This window comes from Pelobates fuscus, chromosome 1 (assembly GCF_036172605.1).
Source record: "Pelobates fuscus isolate aPelFus1 chromosome 1, aPelFus1.pri, whole genome shotgun sequence".
Classification (NCBI taxonomy): Eukaryota; Metazoa; Chordata; class Amphibia; order Anura; family Pelobatidae; genus Pelobates; species Pelobates fuscus.
This window is the reverse complement of record NC_086317.1, coordinates 114,199,833-114,225,667: the sequence shown is the minus strand read 5'-3', so window position 1 is coordinate 114,225,667 and position 25,835 is coordinate 114,199,833. Positions and strand designations below refer to the sequence as shown.

The window sequence follows — 25,835 nt, the reverse complement described above, 5'->3', positions numbered from 1 at the left end:
CCCTTTAATGCCATCTTCCAGATGATATCTTAGTACTGAATATGCAAAGTAATCAAATCACAATTTCTCATTATGCAATACCATACAGTACACACACTGTTCACAAAATTAAAAAAAATACAGTTTTAGTCTATCCGTACTAGTTTTCTATACCAACACAAACCTCAAATGAGCCCACCTCAATGACTATGGTGAAACAAGTAAGACACATTCTGTGCATGGTATGAACTAGAGCAGAGGAAGAGACACCATTTATTAGGTAATTCTAAGTAACTGGTTTTGAACAAATATTGGATTGGCGGAGATCATCACTCTTGATAATCTCAGCTGAGAAGGCAAAGCTTCAGCACAGAGACCAGAATGGGATGAGGTGATTAAATCTTACCTGGGGGGTCAATCTATATAGGTAGGAAAACACCATAGCGTTCGGGATCTATTTGTAATCAGGTGTTAAGAACGTCTAAAGTAAAAACACTGTGCTAAAAGATCTGATGGCAAATTAAACTATGTTTTTCATAAAGGCTGTGTGAATCACAGCTAGGGAAGGTGTTGTTAGGCCTGCGTAAATAGACACAAAAGTGGTTAACTCCCAAATGGCAGAGAAATGAACAGTGAGACTGCAGGGGCATGTTCAAAACAACAAAAACTGCTTAATTGAATTATGATTGTAAAGGTGCTTAACCCTTAAGGACACATGACATGTGTGACATGTCATGATTCCCTTTTATTCCAGAAGTTTGGTCCTTAATGGGGTTAAAGTGTCCCTTTAATTAGTTCATCAAAAGGAAATAGCTTGTATCTGTGTTGCTAAAGTAGTGGATGCCGTTAACAATAAGCATATATTTCGCAATGATTGTCTTTTCTCAGACGAAAACGTACTTCTTTAGGAAAGCATATCAATTAAACTGTGGACAGCTTTCCCTCCCCGCACCTTGATTCATCTCCTGAAACTGTCTACAAAACAAAACACTAAGCCCTCAATGAATACTATCCTACCAACTACTTTTCTAAACTACCCTTACCTCTTTGTGTCACTATACCCGACTCCTTCTGCAAGCTCATTGAGCAGGGCCCTCAATCTCTCTGTTCCTGTGAGTCAGACTTGTCTGGTTACAAATACGTTTCTGTTAGTTCACACATCGTACAGTGCTACGAATCTTGTTGGCGCTTTATAATAGAAATAATAATAGTTGTAGAGGCTGAAAATTCTATAAAAAAGGGAACATCAGAGGGAGTGGGAGTATAGATCTGCATACACCAATCAAGCCATCAGAAATCTCACATTTGCAGTGCTGTTACTACTGCAAGGGTTTCTGGGTGGGCATATGCAAAGAAGTTTAATAAACAATAACCTTTTTGCTTCATTATTCCACTTTGTGCATAGATTCCTTGGAGTGTATGTTTGCTGTATACAACTAATTTAATCAACTCACTCATTAACTCAACTCAAGAGGTTCAAAGCCAGATAAACACACATGGTCAGCCGTTTCGCTGTTAATGCAACTCATCAGCATGAGGTGAGTTACAAGGGATTTTCAATCACTTTTTTTCCCACCATAACTCTATTGATTTGTGCTCCCCAAGTAACGCAAGCCAGTAACCATATATTCTCTTATGCTACATTATTTTTGCAGGACCGATGCACTTTGACTTGTAACATTTGCAAAAATCCAAGACTGCTACATAACCTTAGTAAGCCATTAACCAAAACATGCTTCTGTGTTCAAAATAGAGAATTATATAAACATTATTTCGGTGCTCGCTGTGTCAAATTTTAGTACATAGCACAAACACTATTGTAACGGATCACCTGGCACCCCGACTGGGTACCTCCGTTGAAGGATGCTCCTAGCGCTTACAGAGGGCTCCAAGCGCTCCAGCAGACACCACAACCACCGTAGACCCCACGAACCGCCGCAGCTTGGTTGGGATCTCGCTGTCTCCTACCCACCCTGGACCTACGACAAGGCTCCAGGTTCCAGTGGATGAACCTCTCCTCCAAGAGAGTGAAGCAGGAGCAAGCTCTTACAAGAGCTTAGAAGTGATTATTCAAGGGAGCATGCAGAGCATAGCAATCCCTTGTAGTGATATAGCGATTCCCCACATAAGAGACAGGACTCTAGATTGAGGGTGAAGAAGAACTCTGATGTTTAATGGCAGGTACTCTGCTTTTATGCAGTGCTCCCCTGCAAGGGAGACGCCCACAGGCAATTAGGCATTAACCAATCACATATCGGTTACATCCCACAGATTCCCTCCCCTCTGCTTGGGAGATAATTGAGTTTCTTACTGTATCTACTCAATTATCTCCAAGCTAAAACTTATACATTTTTATACATTTTTATAACTCCAAAACTATACATTCAATCTTCATAAAATCAGCATCATATTATTAATCAGCACACTTGAAATATGAACATACTCACAAATCATGCAAATCCTTCCATTAGTTCAAAAGTTAGTCGGAAGTCCTTTGTGACCGACCGCAGGCACATTTTCATGCCCAAAACTGTTCCACATATTCAGGCTGTGCGGTCGGTCTATTTCTGCTCTGAAAATAACAAAGTCCAATCCAAGGCGGTGTTCGAATCGTCGAACTGAAACCGGGGTTGTGTCTCCGTGGTGTTATATTGTCTACCAGAGGTCTATTTTACACCCAGAAATGACAAAGTCCCGTTCGAACGTGTGCTCGAATCTTCGAACGGGACTTAGTCTCCAGCCGCAGTGTCGAAGGGTAGGGGAAGGTACAGCTCACTGCGTTCGACTGGATTAAAATGGCCGCCGCCACGTGTTCGACTGTAATGGCGGCCACTTCGATGACTTCGGTACTTCGACACTTCGACGACTTCGGCACTTCGACTGCATTCGAAGTGCCAGTTTAAAAGTTGTAATACTGCTCCCAAGTATTTAAAGGGCCAGGAACAGCATACAAAAAACCATTGTGCCCAAATATACTTCTTGAAGGGTTAATACACCCCAGGGCCATAGTCGCAGGGCAGGAGGCTAGCAACCAGGCTTCTCCAGTTCACAGTGGCGAGGTTGGTTCCGCCACAACTATGACAAAGTTCACTACAGTTAATTTAGTAATTGACTAATATGTCACACATTATAATTTTCTCTAATTTGCATATTCCAGGCTTTAAGAAAACTAAAAATATATAGGGATAATCTTGAGCATTAGAAATTGTACCTGATCGAACTGGATATCTCCCAGTCATAAAAGCTGCTCTACTTGGGGTACACAGTGCAGCCGCTGATAAATGGTGCGTTAGCTTCACCCCTTCAGATGCTAATCTGTCAATGTTAGGTGTCCTAAAAAATAAAAATACATTACATACTGGTTTACACAATCCCATATAGGCAATCCCATATAGTTAACTCTAACAAAACATGGAACAGGGAGTGGGAGAATAATAAAAGGATCTCTGGGCTAAGGGGGGTAGGGCATGAACCCAAGTAGTGAATAAACGTTGGAGGGGAGAAATAAGTTTTTAGCCCAAAGAGAAGTCGTAAGATAATAAAACATAGTTTTTAATATAGCAATTAGTAAAAGGGTTATAATATAACCACAAGGTGGCAGTAGAATATAACCACACAGGAAATAATATAATAATTGAACACAATGATACTAAGTGATCTATTAACAATATATACAGTGCTAGAAAAGCAAAGGAAAATATATATATATATACATATATACATATGCTAGTAGCAACCAGAGCTGAGTGGCAACACTATGGGTAATATGTGTCCTGGGAGGGATAAAGTATACTATGTCACTAATATCGATAAGATACAACATAATATCCTAGTTGCTATGCTGTGCCAGGGGGAACCCTCGGCTAAACCGTGCTCAGTCTCGGTATAGCAGCTTCAAGGATGTCATTAGCAAAGGTAATGGTGATAGGAATGATAAGCTGTCAAATCTTATGTCTGATCTGTGCCTTCATGGGCACCTATACTAGAGTCTGTAGGACTAGTACTAGCTATCTCTAATCGGAAGCCCTGATCGCTATCATCATACCAAAGTGCATGAGGTAAAGGGAATAGTAATAGTGCTCTTTATATTGGCTAATGTACCTATGTTTACCAAAGGTAAACATAATCTAGCTGTCACTGGTTAAGCAGTATGCAAGTGCATAAGGTAGAGGATAGGTCATAAATAATACTGCTCGTTATGTTAGCAGATCTGTGCGTTCAAGGGCACCTGTAATAGCCAAAAGTAATAGTGCAATAGCACTACAATCATTTCTTCTCATAATTGTTCACAGTGCCTGGAATACACTGGTGCTGTCCCCCCATTCAGCGTTAACCATGGCCTAAATCAGGAAGTAACCTTCGGCACTCCAGTGGTTGTTCACCACTTCTCCCCTGTAAAAACATTATGGGGGATGTAATCACTGAGTGCCAAAGGCTGCCTAAATTAATAGGACATGTAGGGGCTCCTCTCACAACACACCTTGCTTTAGCATACGTGTAACAATGTCAAACATCGAGGTATACATTTAAACCACTCAATCATTACCTTATTGTGCTATTTCCAAAACAGCCAATGTCACCAATTCCAAGGTCATCTGCCACGAACAGTAAAACATTTGGCTTGCTGGTTTTCATTCCATGTATAGCATGGGCCCAAAATAGCAGGATTAATACTGAATATGCAGCCATGTGTATTCTATTGAAATATAATACATAAAATAAGAGTTACATCAGGTCAATATATGTCTTGAGAATTATATTAGTACAGGTAATGTATTTTTCAGTTTGAAGAGACACCCCCGGCAGTTTAGTCTACATTTACTTTTCCATTAACAGAAAAGTACAAACAATACCAAATTGATGTTATTATTATTATATATATTTTTTAATTCTTTATTTATGTGTGATAGTCCTGTTGTACGCTTATAAGCTTAACATACAGTATATATTGCAACTGGTGTACATTTCTGAATAATTGGCAATAACCGCGTGTCATATTGGTTTCTTCTTATTGCTCAGTTACATTACAGCTGATCAAGTTACCAAGACATATCGTGTTTTTTGATGTTAAACAATACCATGAGTCTAATAACAGGTCATTCTTGAGGTTAAGTAATGCTTACATTTCCGCCTGTAGCCATTCGTTAGTGTACATTCCCGAATATTTAACTCCCGGGGTGAGTAGAGAGTAGAATAGAAAAATAGTGCAGGACGAGAAGAAGAAAGTAATGGGAAAATACAAATGGATTTATTGTTATGACAATGACTATGGTTTAAAAGAAATGGCTGGGGCCTTTTCTACCCACTATGTCTGTGCCAGTAATATTTTTTAGATGGTAAGACAGTCCAGTGGTTGAGGCTAAATCTGTCATGCAGCATACGGAATCCCTAGAGGTGTAGAGCCGTGACAGGAGGGAGGCACCTTGCAGTCAGGATTGATGGGTCTGTAAGGGGTGCAGAGCTATGCAATTAAAGCATATATACTGGGGTGGGACTGGGAATTACTGGCAGGAATTAATTTTGGAGCAGCAAGAAGTTTGTCCCACCCTCCCTCCCTTATTGTAAGCTCTTGGTTGTTTTTTCAAGTTTTTGCTATTTGCTGCTGTTTTTTCTTTTTCTTTCAGGTGAATGATCCGGGTCTAGGTTGGTGTCAAGAGTTATGGAATCACTTGTCACAGCCATGGCGGTAGCTTCTTCCTGGGGGGTGCTTGATGTTCAAAAATGTATGGTGTTTGCCTTTTAAGGCTGGGGTAATGGTTAGAGCTGGGAGGTTAGCCCATAACCCAACATTCGTGGTAGGGCATGGGGATATGCCCTGTTAATGGTTTGATGGTTTTAATTGGGGTGTCCCTTAGAGCTAGCTTGTGTTTGAAATTTCTGTTATAATTGTCATTGTCTATGTTATATGGTTGTATATTAATGTTTGATTTTGTTCCATTATTTATTGTTATGACCACTATATCTGTGCCAGTAATATTTTTTAGATGATAAGATAGCTTTAAACTAAAATAAACGTATTTAGTAATCAGTCTGTGTAAATAAGATACATTGTTTTAAATTACATTTTAGTTGCTTAGATTATTACTAAATCACCCAAAATGTCTCAGAATAGCCATGCCCCTGGCCATACCCTCAATCCCACCCCTAAGACAAATATTTCCCTCTTTTCCAGTATGAAGTGTAAGAATTTCAATCCATTACAGTTTCATACAGGAAGCCACTATTAGAAGTTGAACCAATACTGTGCTAAATTATGATGTTTATTTGAATTACTAACATAGTTATTCACTAATTGGAGAATTGCTGGGAATCACAAAATTTAGGCCAAAATAGCTATATTAGAATGTTACTCCAAGTTTGTTCTGTTTTCAGTTTGACATATCTTACCTTATATTTAAAATTCCCATTGTATCCACTTTTAATTCCTGGCAATTGACACTTTAGTTACTAACCCTGCATATCTGAATAAAACCACCCATCTTTATGTAAAGTCCAGAACTTTAGATTTGTTCTGAGCTCTTCTCTACGAGAAGTGTTTGCCCAGAGGACAAACAAGGAAGTGCAAGGCAGAAAAGGGAGAGGAGCCTTTAAGGAAGGTTTTTATGCTTAGGATCAGTAATTTGTTTGCCCCCTCCCCCCCATCTGGACAGGGCCAGACACCTTATCGGTTTGCCCTTTTAGCCCCTCTCCAAACTGTGTCTCTGGACGCTGGAATTGGGAAGTAAGTAGTAGTTGCAATAGAAGCTCACTGGCAGTTTCACAAATATTCATAGGATCGTTGTTAAAGGAACACTATAGTCACCTAAATTACTTTAGCTAAATAAAGCATTTTTAGTGTATAGATCATTCCCCTGCAATTTCACTGCTCAATCCACTGTCATTTAGGAGTTAAATCACTTTGTTTCTGTTTATGCAGCCCTAGCCACACCTCCCCTGGCTATGATTGACAGAGCCTGCATGAAAAAAACAACTGGTTTCACTTTCAAACAGATGTAATTTACCTTAAATAATTGTATCTCAATCTCTAAATTGAACTTTAATCACATAAAGGAGGCTCTTGTAGGGTCTAGCAAGCTATTAACATAGCAGGGGATAAGAAAATCTTAATTAAACAGAACTTGCAATAAGGAAAGCCTAAATAGGGCTCTCTTTACAGGAAGTGTTTATGGAAGGCTGTGCAAGTCACATGCAGGGAGGTGTGACTAGGGTTAATAAACAAAGGGATTTAACTCCTAAATGGCAGAGGATTGAGCAGTGAGGCTGCAGGGGTATGTTCTATACACCAAAATACTTAATTGAGCTAAAGTTGTTCATGTGACTATAGTGTCCCTTTAAATGCAATTATGCTCTTGAAGATGTTCTCAGTTGTGTTACTGTAACTGAAAAGGTTACATAACAATATAATCTTTACAAAAAATTAAATGTCTAATCTTGGAAATTTGGTGAAATTCAATTGAAATTGAAGGTTATCATAAGACAGAGTAGGAACTACTTTATCTTATGAATGGAAGCTTTTATGCTAAATATGTAAAAAGTAAGTTTCCACGTGCCATTTTCTATCAGCTGTAACTCTAATGTTCCATACATGAAAAGGTATGTATAAAAAAAGGTATATGGTATATGATGCGCCCATTTTGCTTTCTCACACATATGTGGGAATACAATTATGAAATTGCTCCCGATAGCTTCATCTGCCTGAAACGGAATACTGGAAAATGGAGGTACAAGGGTGGAGTGCTATAAATAATTACATTGCTCTTCCTCTTTTCCCTGCAAAAATACAACAAACCTACAAGCGATAGTGCTAGTGACTAATGACAACCCTACTTCTTATTAGTTCCATGATAGTAACATGCTTTAGGAGTTTGCTAATTTTTCAAACCCTGTGTTGTATACATGCACATACATATGTATATAATATAAATATATACACACAAATATCTAAAGAGCAATGTGATCAGTGCACCATCTTGATATTCCTTTTCCTCTGTCAATATACTTGTAATTTCCATGCAATGTAGCTAAAATATGAAGTTGGGGGTTTGATTGCCAAGGAGTTGAACATAATTTGCTGTCCACATAGACATGCCAAACAAAGCATTCATGAGTTGACAACATTATTCTCTCAATGCCTCTCGCAGTCCACATTCACACATTGCTCACAACAATTCATATACTGTACAAAGTATTCACATACAGCACTCACATGACTGCTGACTTCTTCGATCACCAAATCCAGTTACCCTTCCATTCCCAATAAGTAACGCAACACCATGTTAAGTGGGTAAGGGCAACGGCCACATCTTTATTTAAACCAGCATAACAAAATACTGTCAGCTGCTGGTTTTACCTAGCAGACGGGTACACTTTAAACTTCTTCCAGAGCCTCTTCAGCCTGTCAACCAAATTCAGGCTGCGACTCCCCAAGCCCGTCCGGGCATTATTCATTTACCAAACTTGCTGGCGCAGGAAACCCGCAGCTGTGGCAAAATGAAAACCAAGAAAACACAACACAAAACAACAATTCCAGAACAGAACAGTTGGGGAGGGTGGGTGGGGAAAGACACTGCCAGGCTCCCTCAGCATTGTTCACCAGTAGTCTGGTAATTGTTCCCAGAATTCCATGCTTTCAACTGTAAAACCAACTGTATCCTTTTGGTTGTTATGCCAACCCCTCAGGGCAGCAGTCATGCTCCCCCCTCCCTATTCGCTCCGGGGGTTGGCCTTGACTGCTGACTTCTTCGATCACCAAATCCAGTTACCCTTCCATTCCCAATAAGTAACGCAACACCATGTTAGGTGGGTAAGGGCAACGGCCACAGCTTTATTTAAACCAGCATAACCAAATACTGTCAGCTGCTGGTTTTACCCAGCAGACAGGTACACTTTAAACTTCTTCCAGAGCCTCTTCAGCCTGTCCTTCGACATCAACCAAATTCCTGCTGTGACTCCCCAAGCCCGTCCGGGCATTATTCATTTACCAAACTTGCTGGCACAGGAAACCCGCCACCGCAGACCCCACCCCTACTAGAGGAAGGGGGATGCGTCCCCCAAAGCCAGCGCCTGTGTCATTATTGCTTGTAACCCAATTTTAAATGTATCCAAACCGACATGAGTAAGATGTACCAAATCACTATGCATAGCATTATGGTTATCTCCTTCTAGTTCAACATGAGGAGTCACCAATCCACCCAAGCATTGTACGAATTGTGATATTGTCATGTTGAAGCGACATCCACCTCATTATATCCCTTTTTGCGTTGCGCACTCTTGACCCAGGTAATAATCACCAGCGTGGATCAGCAGAATCAGCAGTATAACTGGTTCCGTCACATATCGCTGAAGCGCTCTCTCCAGATAAAATGGCTGCCAGCGCAACCCCCTGATCCCACACCACCTAACCTTGACCTGGTGATGAGTAATCCCAAGATCCTGGTCATACGACCTCTGGTCTACCTGACAAGCTGCCCAATAAATAAAAGAATGCCCAAGGATCCAAACATATAGAGAATATCTAGCAATAAAGAAATCAACCAAACATTAACCATACCCAGGCACCTATAAAAGCACCTATTAAAGGCCGAACATACAATCGAAAACCTGCTCATTCCCACCGACCCAGCAGACTGACAGACCTAACCTGCTTGCCTGCAGAGTCAGACCGATGCGGAATGAATGAGTTGAATAACCACTATCAGTTTTTATTTTTGTTTGGGAGTCCACTCCTAACAAGCGCAATACAGTATAATCCACTTCTAAGCGCAACACCAACATAAACACTCTAGTGAATGGATAATAACCCATATGCATGCACTGGAACGTATCTCCAATTATGGACGCTCCAATCCTAATCACTCTACCACTACCCGCTTGATCAGTATTAGATCGCCAAATTAGAAATTCCACTACTTTTTGAAACTAAAGAACCTCCTTCCTAAAAAAGGGGGGACTGAGCTCCAGAACTCCACCAATCTGCCGACGCATAGAGTTGCATAAAAACACACAGAAGGACCTCGGAGAGAGCTGGACGTGTTGGGGTGAAGCTCTGCTCCGATAACGCTGCATTTAGCCTACATCAGCTAGCTAATTAGCCGGACACTGAATATTTAATGGAGAAACGGAACCCTAAGAAAGCATCCAAGAAAGGAATAGAGGCTGGAGCCTCAGTCATGGACCTACTTACCGCCCACAAAGCGGGCCCAGCTATGGACCAACATGGCGCCAAAGTAGGCCGCACTCCTTCCGCGTCCTCGCCGCACGGCGTTATGGCTTCAGAGCTACCCCAGTGTGACACTTCACAAATATTGGCGACGCTCGCTGAAGTCAAATCATATCTGGCGGGGGAGATTGAGAAATCAACAACAGTGCTGCGGAAAGAGATACACGCACTGGGTGCGAGAACTGGGCGCTTGGAGGAACGCATGGAGGAGACCGCAAAAGCGCATAATGAGGTAGTGGCCGAGGTCAACACACTCACCTCGCGCCTGCTGGAAGCTGACTTGGCATTGGAGGATGTCGCGAACCGGTCGCGGCGTAACAACCTCCGGATTCGAGGGCTGCCCGAAAAGGAGGGAGAGGGACCTCTCGCGGATCTTATCCTTACAATATTCAAACCGCTCCTGCCGGACATCCCCGACGGCCTGTGGCAGATCGAGCAGGCGCACAGGGCCCTTCGGGCACGGAGGCCTGACGGGAACGCACCAAGGGACATAATAGTCCAATTTTTGCACTTTCCAACCAAAGAGGCGATACTCCGGAGGGGCAGGGAGGATCCTATCACCCATGGAGGAGCAAACATAGCACTATATCAGGACTTGGCACCTAGTACGCTCCAACGTCGACGGGACTGGAAGCCGATTACTGAAGCTTTGCGATGGGCTGGGGTCCGCTACGCCTGGGGCTTTACCTTCCGCCTCATGGCTTTCAGAGACGGCAGAGTACATGTGCTGACACCTGGGGGAGACCCTAAACGATTTTTTGGAGACTTAGGCCTGGTGCCCCCACTGAACCTTCCAGCTGTACCAGTGCCTGCAGAAGAACGGAGACCCCTGCCAACTGAGTGGCAGGCCGCCGGAACCGGAGGCCACTGAGGCCTGAAGAGGGTATCGCATACATCACAGCCTGAGCCCGGCACCAACTGTTCCCTGGACATTGCATGAAGAGAGAGAGGTTTTTGTTTATTGTTTTTCTGAATTTTTTTTTCTGATGATGGGTGGGGGAAGGAGCCCCTTGTTTGGCGGGACTTAGCATCCGAGGACGGGGTATAGCAGTTTAGTGGTGGGGAAGGAAAGCTAATAGGTGGGGTGGGAAGATATCGGAAATTGTGGGGGTCCCTTAATTTCACTGATGAGGCCTGGTCGACTCCCGTGATCCCCATAAAATATACAGCCCTGTCACCAAGCATGGGCATAGCAACGCGGCCTCAGACCCCTCTTCCTGGGCATGGGATTCCTGGGAGCGGGAACACTGTCTCTGGGACTGCATCGGAGGACACTGAGTCTACTGGGGGGGGGGGGCGTGGGCCCGGCTCGGCCGAGGGGGGACCCTATCAATAGCTCTGGACCAGGCCTGGTTCAATGTCCAAGAAAATTACCTCGCTAAACGTGAGGGGCCTTAACGCCCCGACCAAGAGGCGCCTGCTCTTTCGTGGACTGAAAAGGGGGGGAGCGGACATTGCATTTGTCCAAGAAGCGCACTTACCTAAACAAGCGCGTTTTACACTTAGAGATCACACATATATGGTCTCTCATGAAGCCAGGGCCCACCGTAAGCGCAACGGGGTAGCAATCTTGGTGAGAAGTAGTTGCCCATTGCATATAACAGCGACCGATGCGGATGTAGACGGGCGTTATATCATAGTATCTGGGGTTCTATATTCCCATACACTCCATCGGGTTAATGTATACGCCCCTAACCAACCGGAACCGGAGTTCTGGGACACATTACTTGACAAAATCCAGAGACTGCCGCGAGGTATGGTCCTCGTGGGTGGGGACCTCAATGCAGTGTCGAGCCCGGCAGTGGATAGAAGTGCCCATAGGGGCTTGCTCAGATCGCAGGGGAGAGGGACAAGACAAACTGCTACACAACTTTATGACACGATCGGGATTGGTGGACGTATGGAGGCCTCAACACCCGAGTGCGGTCGATTACACGTACTACTCGGCCCCACATGGCACATATTCACGGATAGACCTGTTTTTGGCTAACGATTGTTGCCTCGCGCGCACCACTGACTCGACCGTGGGATCCATCACGTGGTCTGACCACGCGGAGGTCTCACTTACCCTGGGGAATCTCTGTACAGCGTCCCCCTGGACATGGAGACTTAACGCCTCCTTACTACGAGATCCCGTGATTAAAGAACAGATACAGGCGGAGATTGTAGACTTTTTCGCCCCCGTAATGACACACCTGACGTAGGAGTGCCATCGGTTTGGGCAGCGCATAAAACAGTAGTGAGGGGAGCCCTTATTCGCCTAGCAACTATGAAGAAAAAGCAAAAGACAAAAACTTTAGAAAGACTCCTTCAGGAACTCAAGACTGTAGAGCAGAGACACCAGACATGCCCGGACGGGGAGACGCTGAGACGGGTAGAGGCTGACATAGAGACATGACATACGAGCATTGCTTGTAGACGATGTGGCACGATCAATGTCATGGTCTAAACGTTCCTTTTATGAAAAAGGTAACAAAATGGACACTCTGTTAGCCTGGACTCTACGGCCCTGACAGGGACGTACACATATCACGTCCATAAGACACACAGACGGATCGATAAAAACGACATCCGTCGTTACATTTCGGGAGTCTTCCGCGATTTTTACAAAGCATTATGCAACCACACTCCCACAGACAGACTGAGAGAAGACCAAGAGACGGAACGCATCCACAGATTTCTGATGGATCTAGGCTTACATAAACTTTCCAGGGAGGCTAGGGCCCAGCTAGCGGCAGAGATAACGGAAGAGGAAATAGACAGGGCGATCACTGGGCTTAAAGGGAATAAAGCACCGGGACCGGATGGGTTTGACGGGACCTACTACAAGACCTTTCGGGAGGAGCTTGTACCTACTTACATAAACTATTTACTACCTTTAGAGAGGGGGGCATACCGAACCCGGACATGGCATTGGCTTCCATTGTATTGCTCCCCAAGCCAGATAAAGACCCGCTTTTACCTGGTAGTTACAGGCCCATATCCCTCATAAATCAGGACATGAAAATACTAGCCAAGATACAGGCAGATAGACTTTCCCCACACCTGACCTCCCTCATAGACCCCGACCAGGTTGGCTTCATCCCAGGGAGTGAATTATTTGAAAATACACATAGGAATATAGATCTCATATGGAAACAAACGGTTACAAACACGCCTACCCTGGCGGTCTCTATAGACGCCGAAAAAGCCTTTGACCGGGTCAAATGGCATTATATGTTTACAGTGTTGCAACATATGGGGTTCCCCGCGGAATACCTTACAGTAGTAAAGGCTATGTACAGCAATCTTAGAGCACAGGTCCGGATCTCGGGCGCGCCCCCCTCCCCCTTCCCGCTTCATAATGGCACCAGGCAGGGATGTCCACTCTCCCCTCTACTTTTTGTCATATCGCTAGAACCCTTTCTCCAGGCGCTCAGAAAGCACCCGGAGATCCAGGGGGTACGGGTGGGGGGTCGGGAATTTGTAGCATCAGCCTACGCGGACGATGTACTTCTGACTCTCACGAGACCCATGGATTCTATGAGGGCGTTGAGTGAAGTCTTGGAAACGTACGGGGAAATTTCAGGTTTCAAGGCGAATATGGCGAAATCAAGCGCACTCCCCATAAATATGCAAGCGGCAGACATAGCCCAGATACACAGGACGCATCATATAAAGATAGCAACACACTCTCTCAACCCAGACGATCTTTACCCCTGCAACTATGCGCCCCTATGGCACACATTGAAAGGAGACATAGACAGATGGATCGACAAGCCAATATCTTGGGTAGGGAGGATTAATTCTGTAAAGATGAATCTACTACCAAGAGCCCTCTTTCTATTCCAGGCCCTCCTGATCCCCTTGACCAAAGCACAACTTGTCCCACTCCAAAGAGCGATAGGAGACTTTGTGTGGCAGCACAAAAGATATCGCATTTCTAGACATGTCCTGTATCGGCCAAAGACGAGGGGTGGGCTCGGCCTTCCTGACCTATATCACTACTATGTGGCGGCACAACTAGCTCAGGTCGCACTATGGCATTCACCCCCTGACGAGCGGAAATGGGTAGAAATAGAATCGCTCCTGATGGGGCTAGATCTACCACAGTTTGCGATGTGGGTTCCCAGAGAGCGTAGGCCGCTGCTGAGGGTCACAAGTCCGGCGATCCTGAACTCCCTTCGGGTGTGGGACTCCTGCTGCCGGAAGTACGGGTTGGCGTCCTTCCCCTCACCCCTTATGCCAATCCTACACAATAGGGAGTTTGCCCCAGAAATGGCGGCAAGGAATTTTAGAAACCTAGAACGCACGGGTCTGCAAAGTCTACACCACTTATACCAGGGCTCTGACGTAATTACTTTCGACCAACTCAAACAGGGAAGACACCTAACACCTGCAGACTTCTTTAGATATCTGCAGATTAAGGACTATGCCAGACAACAACATATAAAAGCCCAAGCGCGACAGACACTGACGTTCTTTGAATCCATGTGTGACTCGGGGAATATACCGAGGGGACTCATAACACGACTATACACACACTTATGCTCCAAAACCCGGGAATGGGGAGAACTGACATACATTGCACAATGGGAGAGGGACCTGGGTGAAGAACTTGAAGGGGTAGAGTGACAGGAAATCTGGGAGGCAAGCAGAACAACCTCGGTATGTGTAACCTTACAGGAACAATCTCTTAAAACAATGTTCCGTTGGTATACAACCCCAGTCAAATTATTTAAGATGCGCAAAACCACCACGGACGACTGCTGGAGGGGGTGCGGGGAGAGGGGGACTTACCTGCATATGTGGTGGAGGTGCCCAAGAATCACTGGATTCTGGAGGGCCATACAGGATCTTCTGACACAGGTTTTTTCCAGAGCCCCAGACTTGGACCCGTGGGTGTATCTCCTAAATAGAACTATAGACGGCTGGACGAGAAGGGAGCAAAAACTGATTCACAAACTTACCTTGGCCGCAAGGCGAGCGATCTCATACACATGGTTGAAACCGGAGACACCACACATAGCGTGTGTTATCTCACGGATCAAGGAGGTGCGCCTTATGGATGACTTGACGGCCAGGATAAGGGGGTCCTCGGGAGCGTTCAGTAGACTATGGGAGCCATGGGATGGAAGCCCGCTGGGCGCCTACGGTGCGCGGCGGGGCTTCTGCAGTTTAAAAAAAAAAAAAAAAACACACAGAAAAGGCTCCCCGAAACAGAATTGTCTACCAGAAAGTGCGCAAATACAGGATGCCTAACGACCGCCACCAGTTTACGTCTCCAACAGTGCAATAGCCGCTGAACCACAAATGCTTTAGTCACATCTTCCCCTCACATGAAGTGCATTAAGATCGAAAGAGCTGACATACCCTGTTCCACTGACACAGATGTCCCTCGATGCCGCAAGTCAGAAAGAAAGGCTAAGTGAATAACAACATACTTACTGAAGAAGACAAACCAAATTGATCCCACACCGTCAAGTATGCTGCCCAAGACTTAGGAGACAGGGATCTCTCAATCAAGTCAGTCAAGTTCCAAAACTGAGGTTCCAGAAGAATTCAGGGCCCTCCACAAGCTTCTGCCTCTGGAGTCACCAACTGAAATTCATCCTCCTGGAAGCGAGAAAGAAAGTCGGCAATACATTAGACACACCTGGCACCTGCACCCAAACAAATATTAAATTCCAAGCAATGCCCATCTCAGAAGAGAACCCAAAGATAACTGGTTAACGACATGAACCACACTAAGGTTTATTGCACAGAAAATAACCTGATTCTTTGCCAAAGCTGAGACCCAGAGCTTGGCCGACACTACAATCGGGAATAGCACCAAAAAGGAATCTGACCATGCCAACGGCCCGCACATAATAGCCCTCAGAAAAAAGCACCAAAACCAACTGAGTTGCAGCCTCCGTGAACAGCTCAAAGGCCAAGTTAGACATTGTTTTGCTGTGCCAAAATGTCTGACCATTGTAACCCACGAGGAACAAAACTCCAAACTCCCAAAAGGCAAGTAAAGTTAAAAGGTAGATGAATACCAACCACAGTCAAGGAAAGTAAGTGACTGAAAGCACGCCCCATGGACATGACTTACAGTCAAAAATCAAATGGCCCTGTTGGGATTGCAGAATTCAAGTAGCCCAATAGGGAGCCCCCTAGATATGACACGAGATATGATAACCTGAAGCTTAGTCTCCGGAAAGTGAAACACTTTATTAGCCAACTGTATCTAAATCCCCAGGAAGAAAAATTGTACTAGTTGGAACCCCAAAATCCGCCACAACCCTATGAAAGTGAAACAACAAGTCCGTACAAACCTGAGAACCCGACTAGTGCAGAAAGAGCTGGACAAACCACTACACTGTGATGAATTAGCCAGACCGACAAACAAAAAGTTGTTGAGATAGTGAAGGAGGGAAGAACAGCCCGACACCCACGCCACGATCCATTCCAACAAGGAACTGAAAACCTAAAATATAAAAACAAGAAATCGAACAACCCATGAGAAGGCACATGTCGAAGAAAAATCACCCTGAAACTGACACCACAACAGATGAAAACAATCTGGGTGACCTGGTAGCAACCGAAAAGCCAACTCGATATCAGAAGTCGCCACCAGGGCCCCCGGGCACTACTCCACAAACCAAATCCAAAGCCCGATCAAAAGAAGCGTATCCTCCTTTGAAATCCCATCATGAACCGAGGACCCAGACGGATAAGACAGATTTCCTACAGCTCCACCTCCTTCCCTAGCTCAGCTGCCAGGACCCCCTCCTTACCCCGAACGGAGGACAGGTTAGGCGCAACGACGCCTCCCCACGATGGAGTAAATGAGAACGCCTGAGACAGAGTGAGAGCCACGGCACCTGTCTTTCTGCCCTCAATGGCGTCCTCTCCCCAAGGAACGTAATCCATGGACGCCGACATCGGGTGGGGTTTTCACCTCTTAAAACAACGGACGGCTGGGTGAGCCCCACCACAGTGGGAGCACTCATGCTTAAACCTACAACTGCTGTACCCTCTGCAGTGGCTCTTGTTAAAGAGCCAACAGATGCCCTTCTTGTGACCCGCCGATGCTCCTCCGGAAGTGCCGACGGAAAATAAGAACTCGACGGAAGACAGGGATTAATGAGAAGCAACCATAGGTTTCCGTCTTGCACACGCCTAACTGCTGTATTATTTAAAAAAATGTATTTATTTTAACTGCTGGTCGTATTTAAACCAGCATTGCCCCCTGTACACCTTATAAGCCCCCCAAATCAAGTCCAGATGCAAAAAACAGTGACAGGGCCTTTTCCGGAAACCTAGCTGATAGGATGCATCCAATTCCCTAAGGTATGGGGGATCTGCTTACCTTTTCGCCCTCAGCTGCATCACACAGACGCAGTCTATCCGACTAATCCTTGTCAAATGGTACCAAGGATAGTAGTTCCACATACACACCCTTAAGTATCTTTTCTCTCACCTCCAAAGACACATGTAACCCCAGGGGTGCAATGTCACAGAACTCACCTCACTTGTACCTGAAGGGGGAGCCCCAAAGGGAAGTGCTGAGCCCTGCGCATGTCCGCTGCCCCAACGGTCCCTGCAGGCGCCAACCGGCCAAGCGCTAAGCGCAGCCATTACACCAATTCTCCTTGACCCTCACCCACTAGCCCTGAGTCCCCCCCTAACTCCTGTCAAGTGCGAGCACACTCCAACTCACGGTTCAGGAGAAGGGGTCTCTCTATCCCAGGCTCCAATGCCGGTCCTTCTTGCTGTGAGGGTTCTGCAGTCCGCCTACCTGCTGTTCCGCCAGTGGAGCGGAGGCTCACACCCCAGGGAGTTCCAGTCCGTCCATGCCAGGCATGTGGAGGTCCCTCCCTGGTGCTCCTTGGCCTCCAGTCCAGAAGCTGGTGAGATCCTCCACCAGCACGTCACCACCCGCTGGCCTGCCCCACTTGCCAGGAGCCAGCTGTGCCTCTCCTCTGATTCCCCAGTCCACGGAGCTCTGGGAATTACGGATTCCGCGGGGGCCTGTGAAGTCTGCATTGCGAGATTTGCAGATGTCACGTACGCGCCCCCGGAGTTCCGGCGAGAGGCACTCCGCCTCTTCCTGCGTGCGGCCACACATGCCGACGTCACTTCCACAGCCACCAGAAGAGAAGGGTGAGGACTGTGGAACCTCACCTCGCCTCCGGCGCCATCTTGGGGACCGCCATCTTGCCGCCCAGGCCCAGCCTGGTCACCTTGACTTCCGCAGTACCAGCTGCCATTCCTCCGCCTCGCGCTGCCCGCATCCTGCCGCCTGGAGCCAGCCTCACTCGGCCCCGGACCCTTTTGTGGTACTCCGACCCTGGACCTCCGCACTGGACTAGTGGACAGTCTGGAATGCAGTCTGGAACGGTGGGCCAGATGTCCACTCCTGGTATGCACTTCCTGCACCGGCCCCTCCTAAGCAGCCTGCTCGCCCTGGGCACTGTGGAGCAGTGAGTTGAAGGATTCAGCCCAATGGGTCCTCTGGAAGGCCTGCAATAGGGTAAACAGGGCCTCCCTAGACCCATCAGGGGTGTGGGCCATCCTGTACTCCCAGTAGAAGGTAAAAGTAATTTCTGTCTTTTTTTTTTTTTTTTTTAAAGGGGAAACAGCACTGCCAGGTTTCCTCAGGGAGGGAAACTCAATTTAATAAAGTCATTTTTACAGAGACTACCAGAGGAAAGACACTGCCAGGCTCCCTCAGCATTGTTCACCAGTAGTCTGGTAATTTTTTCGAGAATTCCCTGCTTTCAACTGTAAAACCAACTGTATCCTTTTGGTTGCTATGCCAACCCCTCAGGGCAGCAGTCATGCTCCCCCCTCCCTATTCGCTCCGGGCCTGACTGTGACACACACTGCTTTCATTTGTTGATATAGTTCCCTCATCATTCACATAGCATTTGCACTTGCCCACTGCATTGGTGAACTAAACAATGACATACACTTTTTCACAACATTCACATACAATCCAAAATATTTATGCACTTCTCACAGCATTTACAAACACTGCAAATTGGTATACACTGCCCAATAATTTATCACACACACACACACCCTATACAATAACATTCTTTGCTAAGAATTGTAGATTATACTAGCTTTAGTGTAACTATAATCTTAATTTTATTAATGACAGGAGGCGAATATTTGCTTAAGTCTCTCTTTACTAGAACTCCACAGCAGCACATAAAAACACCAGAGACAAAAAAAATCATGAATATAAAAGGCTTCTCCCAACTAACTATTTCCTCTTTCACGCTGCGACAAATAAAATACATGAACAATACACCACAAATACAATAACAGGAGAAACAAACATAACATAAAGATGAATGCAATGCGAACTAGAAACCGTGGAACCAGTGGGTGAAGCCTTGACCATTATCCTGTAGAGTAGTCGGATCTAAGAACTGTAGCTAAACCATTAAACTGAAACGAGAGAAACAGAGTCGAAAACACTGATTAGTGAATGAAATGTACTGAGAAAACATGAATCCCCATCGTAAATACTGACAGTATAATATCCCAGAAAGTTAAAAAACCTGAATCCCCATCATAAAATACTGACGGTACCATATCCCAGATAAACCCCAAGTCCCCCAGATAACCAACCTAGCCCAGGAGACCAGGTGAATAAACAACAAGTCAGTCAAACCAACAAACAACAAAGGGAGGGAGAAACTGGGAGGGAAATATTCGCCTCCTGTCATTAATAAAATTAAGATTATAGTTACACTAAAGCTAGTATAATCTACAATTTTATAGCATCACAGGAGGCTTCATATTTGCTGTTTTAACGCTCGGACAGCAAAGACCAAAGAAACACGATCCGCCGTACCAACCTAAACTCTGCAAAGATAGCTCCTCGTAACCGGCAGGAAAGCGTACAATGTCTTGGAGAAAAACGCCCGCCATGTCGGTACCTGAAGTCGTAGTGTTACGGACTGAAGTGAACCGAAAAAACCTATACACCCCGCCAATGCCAACCACAACCAAGCGGTACATGAAGGGCGAGAAAAACAGAAGAACCATTTAAACAAATGGTGACGTCGAACACCGCCTAAAGGTGGGAGCACTCCCAAAGTAATAATATGACCCTCGGGTCCGACTAAGACTGATGGACAACTAAGGTCCGAACCACCAAACCCATCTTAAAGAAAAAACAAGGTATAATAACTGAAATAAATCCAGAATCAGTGAATGGACAAAACCGGACAGAAACCACCATAGGAGACCACAAAAATGCGTGTACCCCCTGGGGAGATGAATACCCATCCTCAGGAACCGTAAAGGGAATTCTAAGCAGAGCGAGGCCTGCTGACAACATTTGTACGCGCTACCTAATCTAATTGATATGGCAGTCCCCGGCATTAAAGTGACCAAACAATACCCGAAACTTGTAAAAGCGGTAGCAAAATTAGGAGATCCGTACCAGACCCAACTACGTCAGGGTCGCCATGCAGACCAAAGTCTCACAATTCCTGAGATCAAATGAGCAAGGGTCCAGGGAATCCAGGAACTGCAGACCGAGGCACCTGTAGAAAGGTCCTGAGACCAAACAAACGGAGGAGACTCGTTCGCGTCTCCGTGTCAAACACTCCTTGAGGGAAGCGTCCATCGCTGAGCAAACTGGTCCGTCATCCAGCCGAACTGGTTGGGGCCTGATGGGTCCTTCTCCGTGGACTAAAGTCTTGACGCCGGGTCCTCCTAGAGAAAACTATTTCATACGTACGAGAAACTCGGGCAGTGGAGAGCATAGGAGGCACCCCTTGCGTCCAATCCGCCCTCCAGGACTCCATTCCTTGAGATGTAGAGGAGGTCGATATTTCCCTGGTTGAAAAAAAACCCAAAATCCAGGGACTCTAACCAGGGAAAACGCAGAGAGCGTCTGACCTTTCGGTCTGGGAGGTACCTCGCAGGGGTTCCGGCAAGCCCGTCCAGGTAGACCGTACAGCAAGATGTCCTATATCGATGAAGAGGCGCGTCCGGGTCCCAACGCGTGGAAAACGAGATCTCTTCAGATAGTTCTGGTATTCCTGAATGTTCTCAATTCCTCCCAACCTGCCAACCAGGTTGTATTGTCGCCCAAATGACTGATGCACAAGATTCCTATCTCGCCAGGGAGAAAATAGAGGCTACCTTACTAGAACTGGGCCCCGCGGTCCCTAGAAGTTTCTTGAGGGCCGCGTCTAATTCAAAGCAACTAATGAATATACGTTCAATCGTAGACTCGTGCCGGGACTCCGAGGGGCTCAGATCCTTTTATCCCAAGCACCTCCAGCGGTCCAAATTGCGTTTAGGATAGGGTCGTCTGCCACCCCAGACTCGGGCCCCATCTGGGATGTCATCCGAAAGTGGAGGCAAGTGTGAAATTCTGGGTCATGGGTCCAATCCCCTATTAAAGGTACGGGTTGTAGCTGAGATAAGCCTCCGTCAAGTATTTCCATGAAAAATAGGACACCTCTTATAGTTCATCGTATGTTCTGCTAGCACAGCTCACTCGTGTAGCGGAGAACAATCGGCTTGCCAGTGCGGACTTCATAGTATAGGCACTGCAGTGGGCCGCTCTCAGGATCTCCTGAATACTAAACAGGTGCTTAACCAGCAAAACCGCAGTGTCCCATCGGGGTCTAAGTCTGGGTTTGCGGCAACTTTGTTCGGGAGCCTGGCTGGGAATACCGCTCGAATTATCCTGCAGGCTTCTCAAGCCAGCGGTCTACGGGCCCATAAACGCACCAATGGTGCTAGGTGATCGAGCAGAGACCATTCCAAAGAAACCAGGTGAGCAATGGATCGAGGGTCGAACAGGGGTTCATTTAAGGCGATCCACGAGACGACCTCTTCTTCCAAGGACATCGGGGCCCCTGTAGTGGACTTTGTTCTACATCTCATAGTGCCACTAGGGGTTGTCATCATAATCCACACCCCCATCGTCCTCTCCCTACGAGGGGAACCGGTCCGCCCGCCCGCCATTCAGCTAGGCCGTCAAGGTCGATCGTATCAGGGCTAGACACTTCTCTGGAGTCTAATCTTTCCGGGTGTCTGGTTCCGGGCCCTCACCCTACCTGTAGTGCTTATGCGCCCTTGCCTGCTCTCCACTTGGAGATTCTGACTCCTCCAAGTCGTCTGCCTTTTTAAGAAGGCGGTCACTGCCGCGTCCGGTGGTCGCCTCCCCCGCGCCATATAGGCAGGGCCGTCTGGCCGATTGCAGAGGGGTTAGCAGCTCCTCAGAGTCTGACTCATTCAAGTCACTGGTTCAGGGCCTTCACCCTTCCAGTAGCGCTTATGTGCCCTTGCCTGCTCTCCTCTAGGAGAGTCTGACTCATTCAAGTCGCCTGCCATTTTAAAGGTGGGCCCTCTAGCGTTACGCTCCTGATAAGCTTAAGGGAGGACCCTGGCTGAAGCCTAATTCCACGGAGGCGGTCACTGCCATAGTAGTCATTGTCTGCGCTGTTAACCTGGATAAGGGTTCTCCTGTGCAGCGGTCCCAGGCAAAGAGACCTCAAGGAGTATAGAGGACAAGAGTCACCGGCAGGGAGATAGGGGCAGCACCCCATATAGTGACCGAGGCAAGTCGGGCAGCGCATGCAATGCACAAGCATGAGTATGTGGCAGTAGGCTTGGCATGCAGACATTCTGGCATGGACAGCACAGGCCAGATCAATGGGGCACAGACAAAGCAGGCCAATCAATGGGGCACAGACAAAGCAGGCCAATCAGTAAGGCAGGGACAAAGCCGGCCAAGTCCTGGGGCACAGACAATTCAGGACCTTCAGAGATGTACAGGTGAGGAACTGCGCATTCCATTCTTCAGATAAAATGTACCTTTCGCTAAGATGTACATAACACTTCTTCAGATTATTAGCACATAACACATTTCTGTGTAACTGTACATAACACTCTTATGCGTAACTGTACATAACACTCGTCCGTGTAACTGTACGTACATTCTTCTGTGTATTTGTACATAACACTCTTCTGTGTAACTGTACATAGCAGTCTACTGTGCAACTGTAGATAACGCACTTCAGTTAAATAGTGCCTGACACTCCGTAAATAGTGAACTTGCATATTGAGTACACCTGTAGTCAGGGAACTCACCAACTGAGTTGCCTAACAAGAGGTGCTCCATTGGTCAAAATGATAAAACAGAGCGCTGCAAGCAATCATCTGAACAAACAAAAAAGGGGGGGGGGGTGAGTATAAGTGGTAACAGTGCCAGTTATGCCTGTAACCCTTGAGGGGTTGTGCACAGCTCTATATAGCATACCTGTGATCTATATCATCCGCTATAGTCCCCAGTAGCCTAACCTGCCAGCCACATGGGGCACAAAGCCAGGACAGCCTGAGGGTGCAATGCTCCCAAGTCATAGCTGAGTCCCAGTCAAAGCTACAGCACATGTGCCTGCCATCGACGGAACTAATGCGGTAAGTCTGGTAACTGGCCGGCCCCACCCGACCACGCGGTCGCGGAGAAGTGTATGCTCGGGGCCGCCGCACTGCATGGGAAAGTAACCCCCCCCCCACGCCGTGGGAGCAGTTATACCGCTAGCGGAAGCGTGGGTCGGGTGGGGTGTGAAAGCAGAGGATCTCACTCGGCGGATGGAGCCGGCGGGCGGGATCCAACATGTGGGACTTCCAGAGTCTTACTCCGGGGTCCCGGCGGTCGGCAACGCTTTCCGGCGGCCGCAATACGGACGAAAAGTGAAGGGGGCAAAGCCACCCAGAAAAGGTAGAGGGAGGGAGGGGAAAAGGGAAACCCCTCCCCAAACTCCCCGAATCCAAGAAAAAAAACGATCCCCAGACATGGGGGCCTAAAACAGGAAAATGCAGAAAAGTCATAAGAGAAAATACATCCCTACAGCAAAAAAAGTAGGGACAGAAAAATACAATCTAAATAAATAAATCATAATGGCAGTAGGAAGGTAAACACATTCTAAACAAATAAATCCCTGCAGCCATAAGAAGGTAGATGCAGAAAGACAGAGTAAATAAATCAATCAAGCAATCACTACAGCACTAAGCAGGTAGGTGTAGAAAATACAGTATAGCTAAATAAATCCCTACAGCACTAAGTAGGTAGATGCAAAAATACCCTCTAAACCAGTGTTTCCCAACCCAGTCCTCAAGGCACACCTACCAGTCCAGGATTTAAGGATTACCCAGTTTTGTCTAAGGTGTTTTTAGAAAAAAAAAGAAAAAACACCTTAGACAAAACTGGGTAATCCTTAACCCCTTAAGGACACATGACATGTGTGACATGTCATGATTCCCTTTTATTACAGAAGTTTGGTCCTTAAGGGGTTAAATCCTGGACTGGTAGGTGTGCCTTGAGGACTGGGTTGGGTCTAAACAAATAAATCAAAACGGTAATAAACATATAAATACAGTAAAATATCCACAACCACCCATATAAAACAGGAGGCAGTGGTCCTCTGACCTGTACTGTCTGCGGAGCAGCAAAGAAAGAGGAAATAGTTAGTTGGGAGAAGCCTTTTATAGATTCATGATTTTTTTTTTGTCTCTGGTGTTTTTGTCTCTGTGTTAATGTGCTGCTGTGGAGTTCTAGTAAAGAGAAACTTAAGCAAATATGAAGCCTCCTGTCATGCTATAAAATTCACACATCTGCATGCACATATATAAGAATGCAGACATGACTAAACATAGAAATAACCACATGCATTGTTTATTTATTTTTTATTATTTTGTAAGAGATCATTTTATAGAGATATTTTTTGTGTGACTGGTTAGTTTAACAGTTGCTACAGAATCCTTAACATACAGGTTTGCCAGAGGTTAAAATCCTGCCCTGATTCTACTTCCAGCTTTCTCTTTCTAGACAGAGCTGGGGCAGTGCCAACTTGTTGTTACAGTAAACTTTAGACTAATTCGGTAAATAAAGCTGTTCATGTGCTTTAGTACCGGGTTCTCCTACAGTACATAGGTGAACTGTGTGTGTCTGCACAGCATAATAAAACTACTGTAAATGCCAATACTGTACTTGAAAGGTGAATCAATGTGCACTGCAAATGTGAGCTATTATAGTATAAATAATCCATTGACTTCTAAATGTAATACAGCATTACACAGAGGGCATTAGTAAATGCGAGTCAGTGGAATGTATACATAAATGTATTAATTTACGTGGGCGTATAAAGATACATCCACAAATAATTTATAAAAAATAAATAAAAGGCTTTTAGGAGGAAACAACACAAATCAAAATCATGTGTCTGTACATGGTTTGGATTTTTACACAATACAAGAGAAACTGAAATTGTACTCACAGTGTACAGGTCCTTTTGAGAAAAAAACATGCAGTGTCACTATCCTCTTTCTGGTTTGATAGGAAGGGTTCAAAGCTTACTACTACCAATGCTTGCACAGCATATGCAACAGACTATATAGAAAACAATCAGCCAACCGGGAAAGCTCTAACAAGTATTGCTGGCAAATGTGACATTTCACTTGGTATGTTAATCATTTGTTTTCCAACTATACAAAGTAAATAACTGGTCTAATGACTCTGTGACTAATTCTCCACTGCTTAAAAAGCATGTACCGAAGATAATATTAGCAGATAATAAGTCTTACTCATATTCTCAAAATCAAAACAGCTATTTTGTTTATTATATTATCA

The 25,835-nt window shown here is 45.7% G+C and overlaps 1 protein-coding gene across 1 annotated transcript in view; it reads right to left on the bottom strand.

Annotated features, from left to right (window-relative positions):
- LOC134607198 (arylsulfatase D-like) overlaps nt 1-25,588 on the bottom strand; it is a 43,395-nt gene extending 17,807 nt beyond the window's left edge. The window contains exons 1-3 of the mRNA XM_063450174.1: nt 25,483-25,588; nt 4,526-4,675; nt 3,191-3,312 (exon numbers count right to left, since the gene is read on the bottom strand). Of these exons, the coding sequence (XP_063306244.1) occupies nt 3,191-3,312; nt 4,526-4,668 (265 nt within the window). The 5' untranslated portion in view covers nt 4,669-4,675; nt 25,483-25,588. The remainder of the gene's footprint in view (nt 1-3,190; nt 3,313-4,525; nt 4,676-25,482) is intronic.
- Nucleotides 25,589-25,835: the final 247 nt, after the last annotated feature.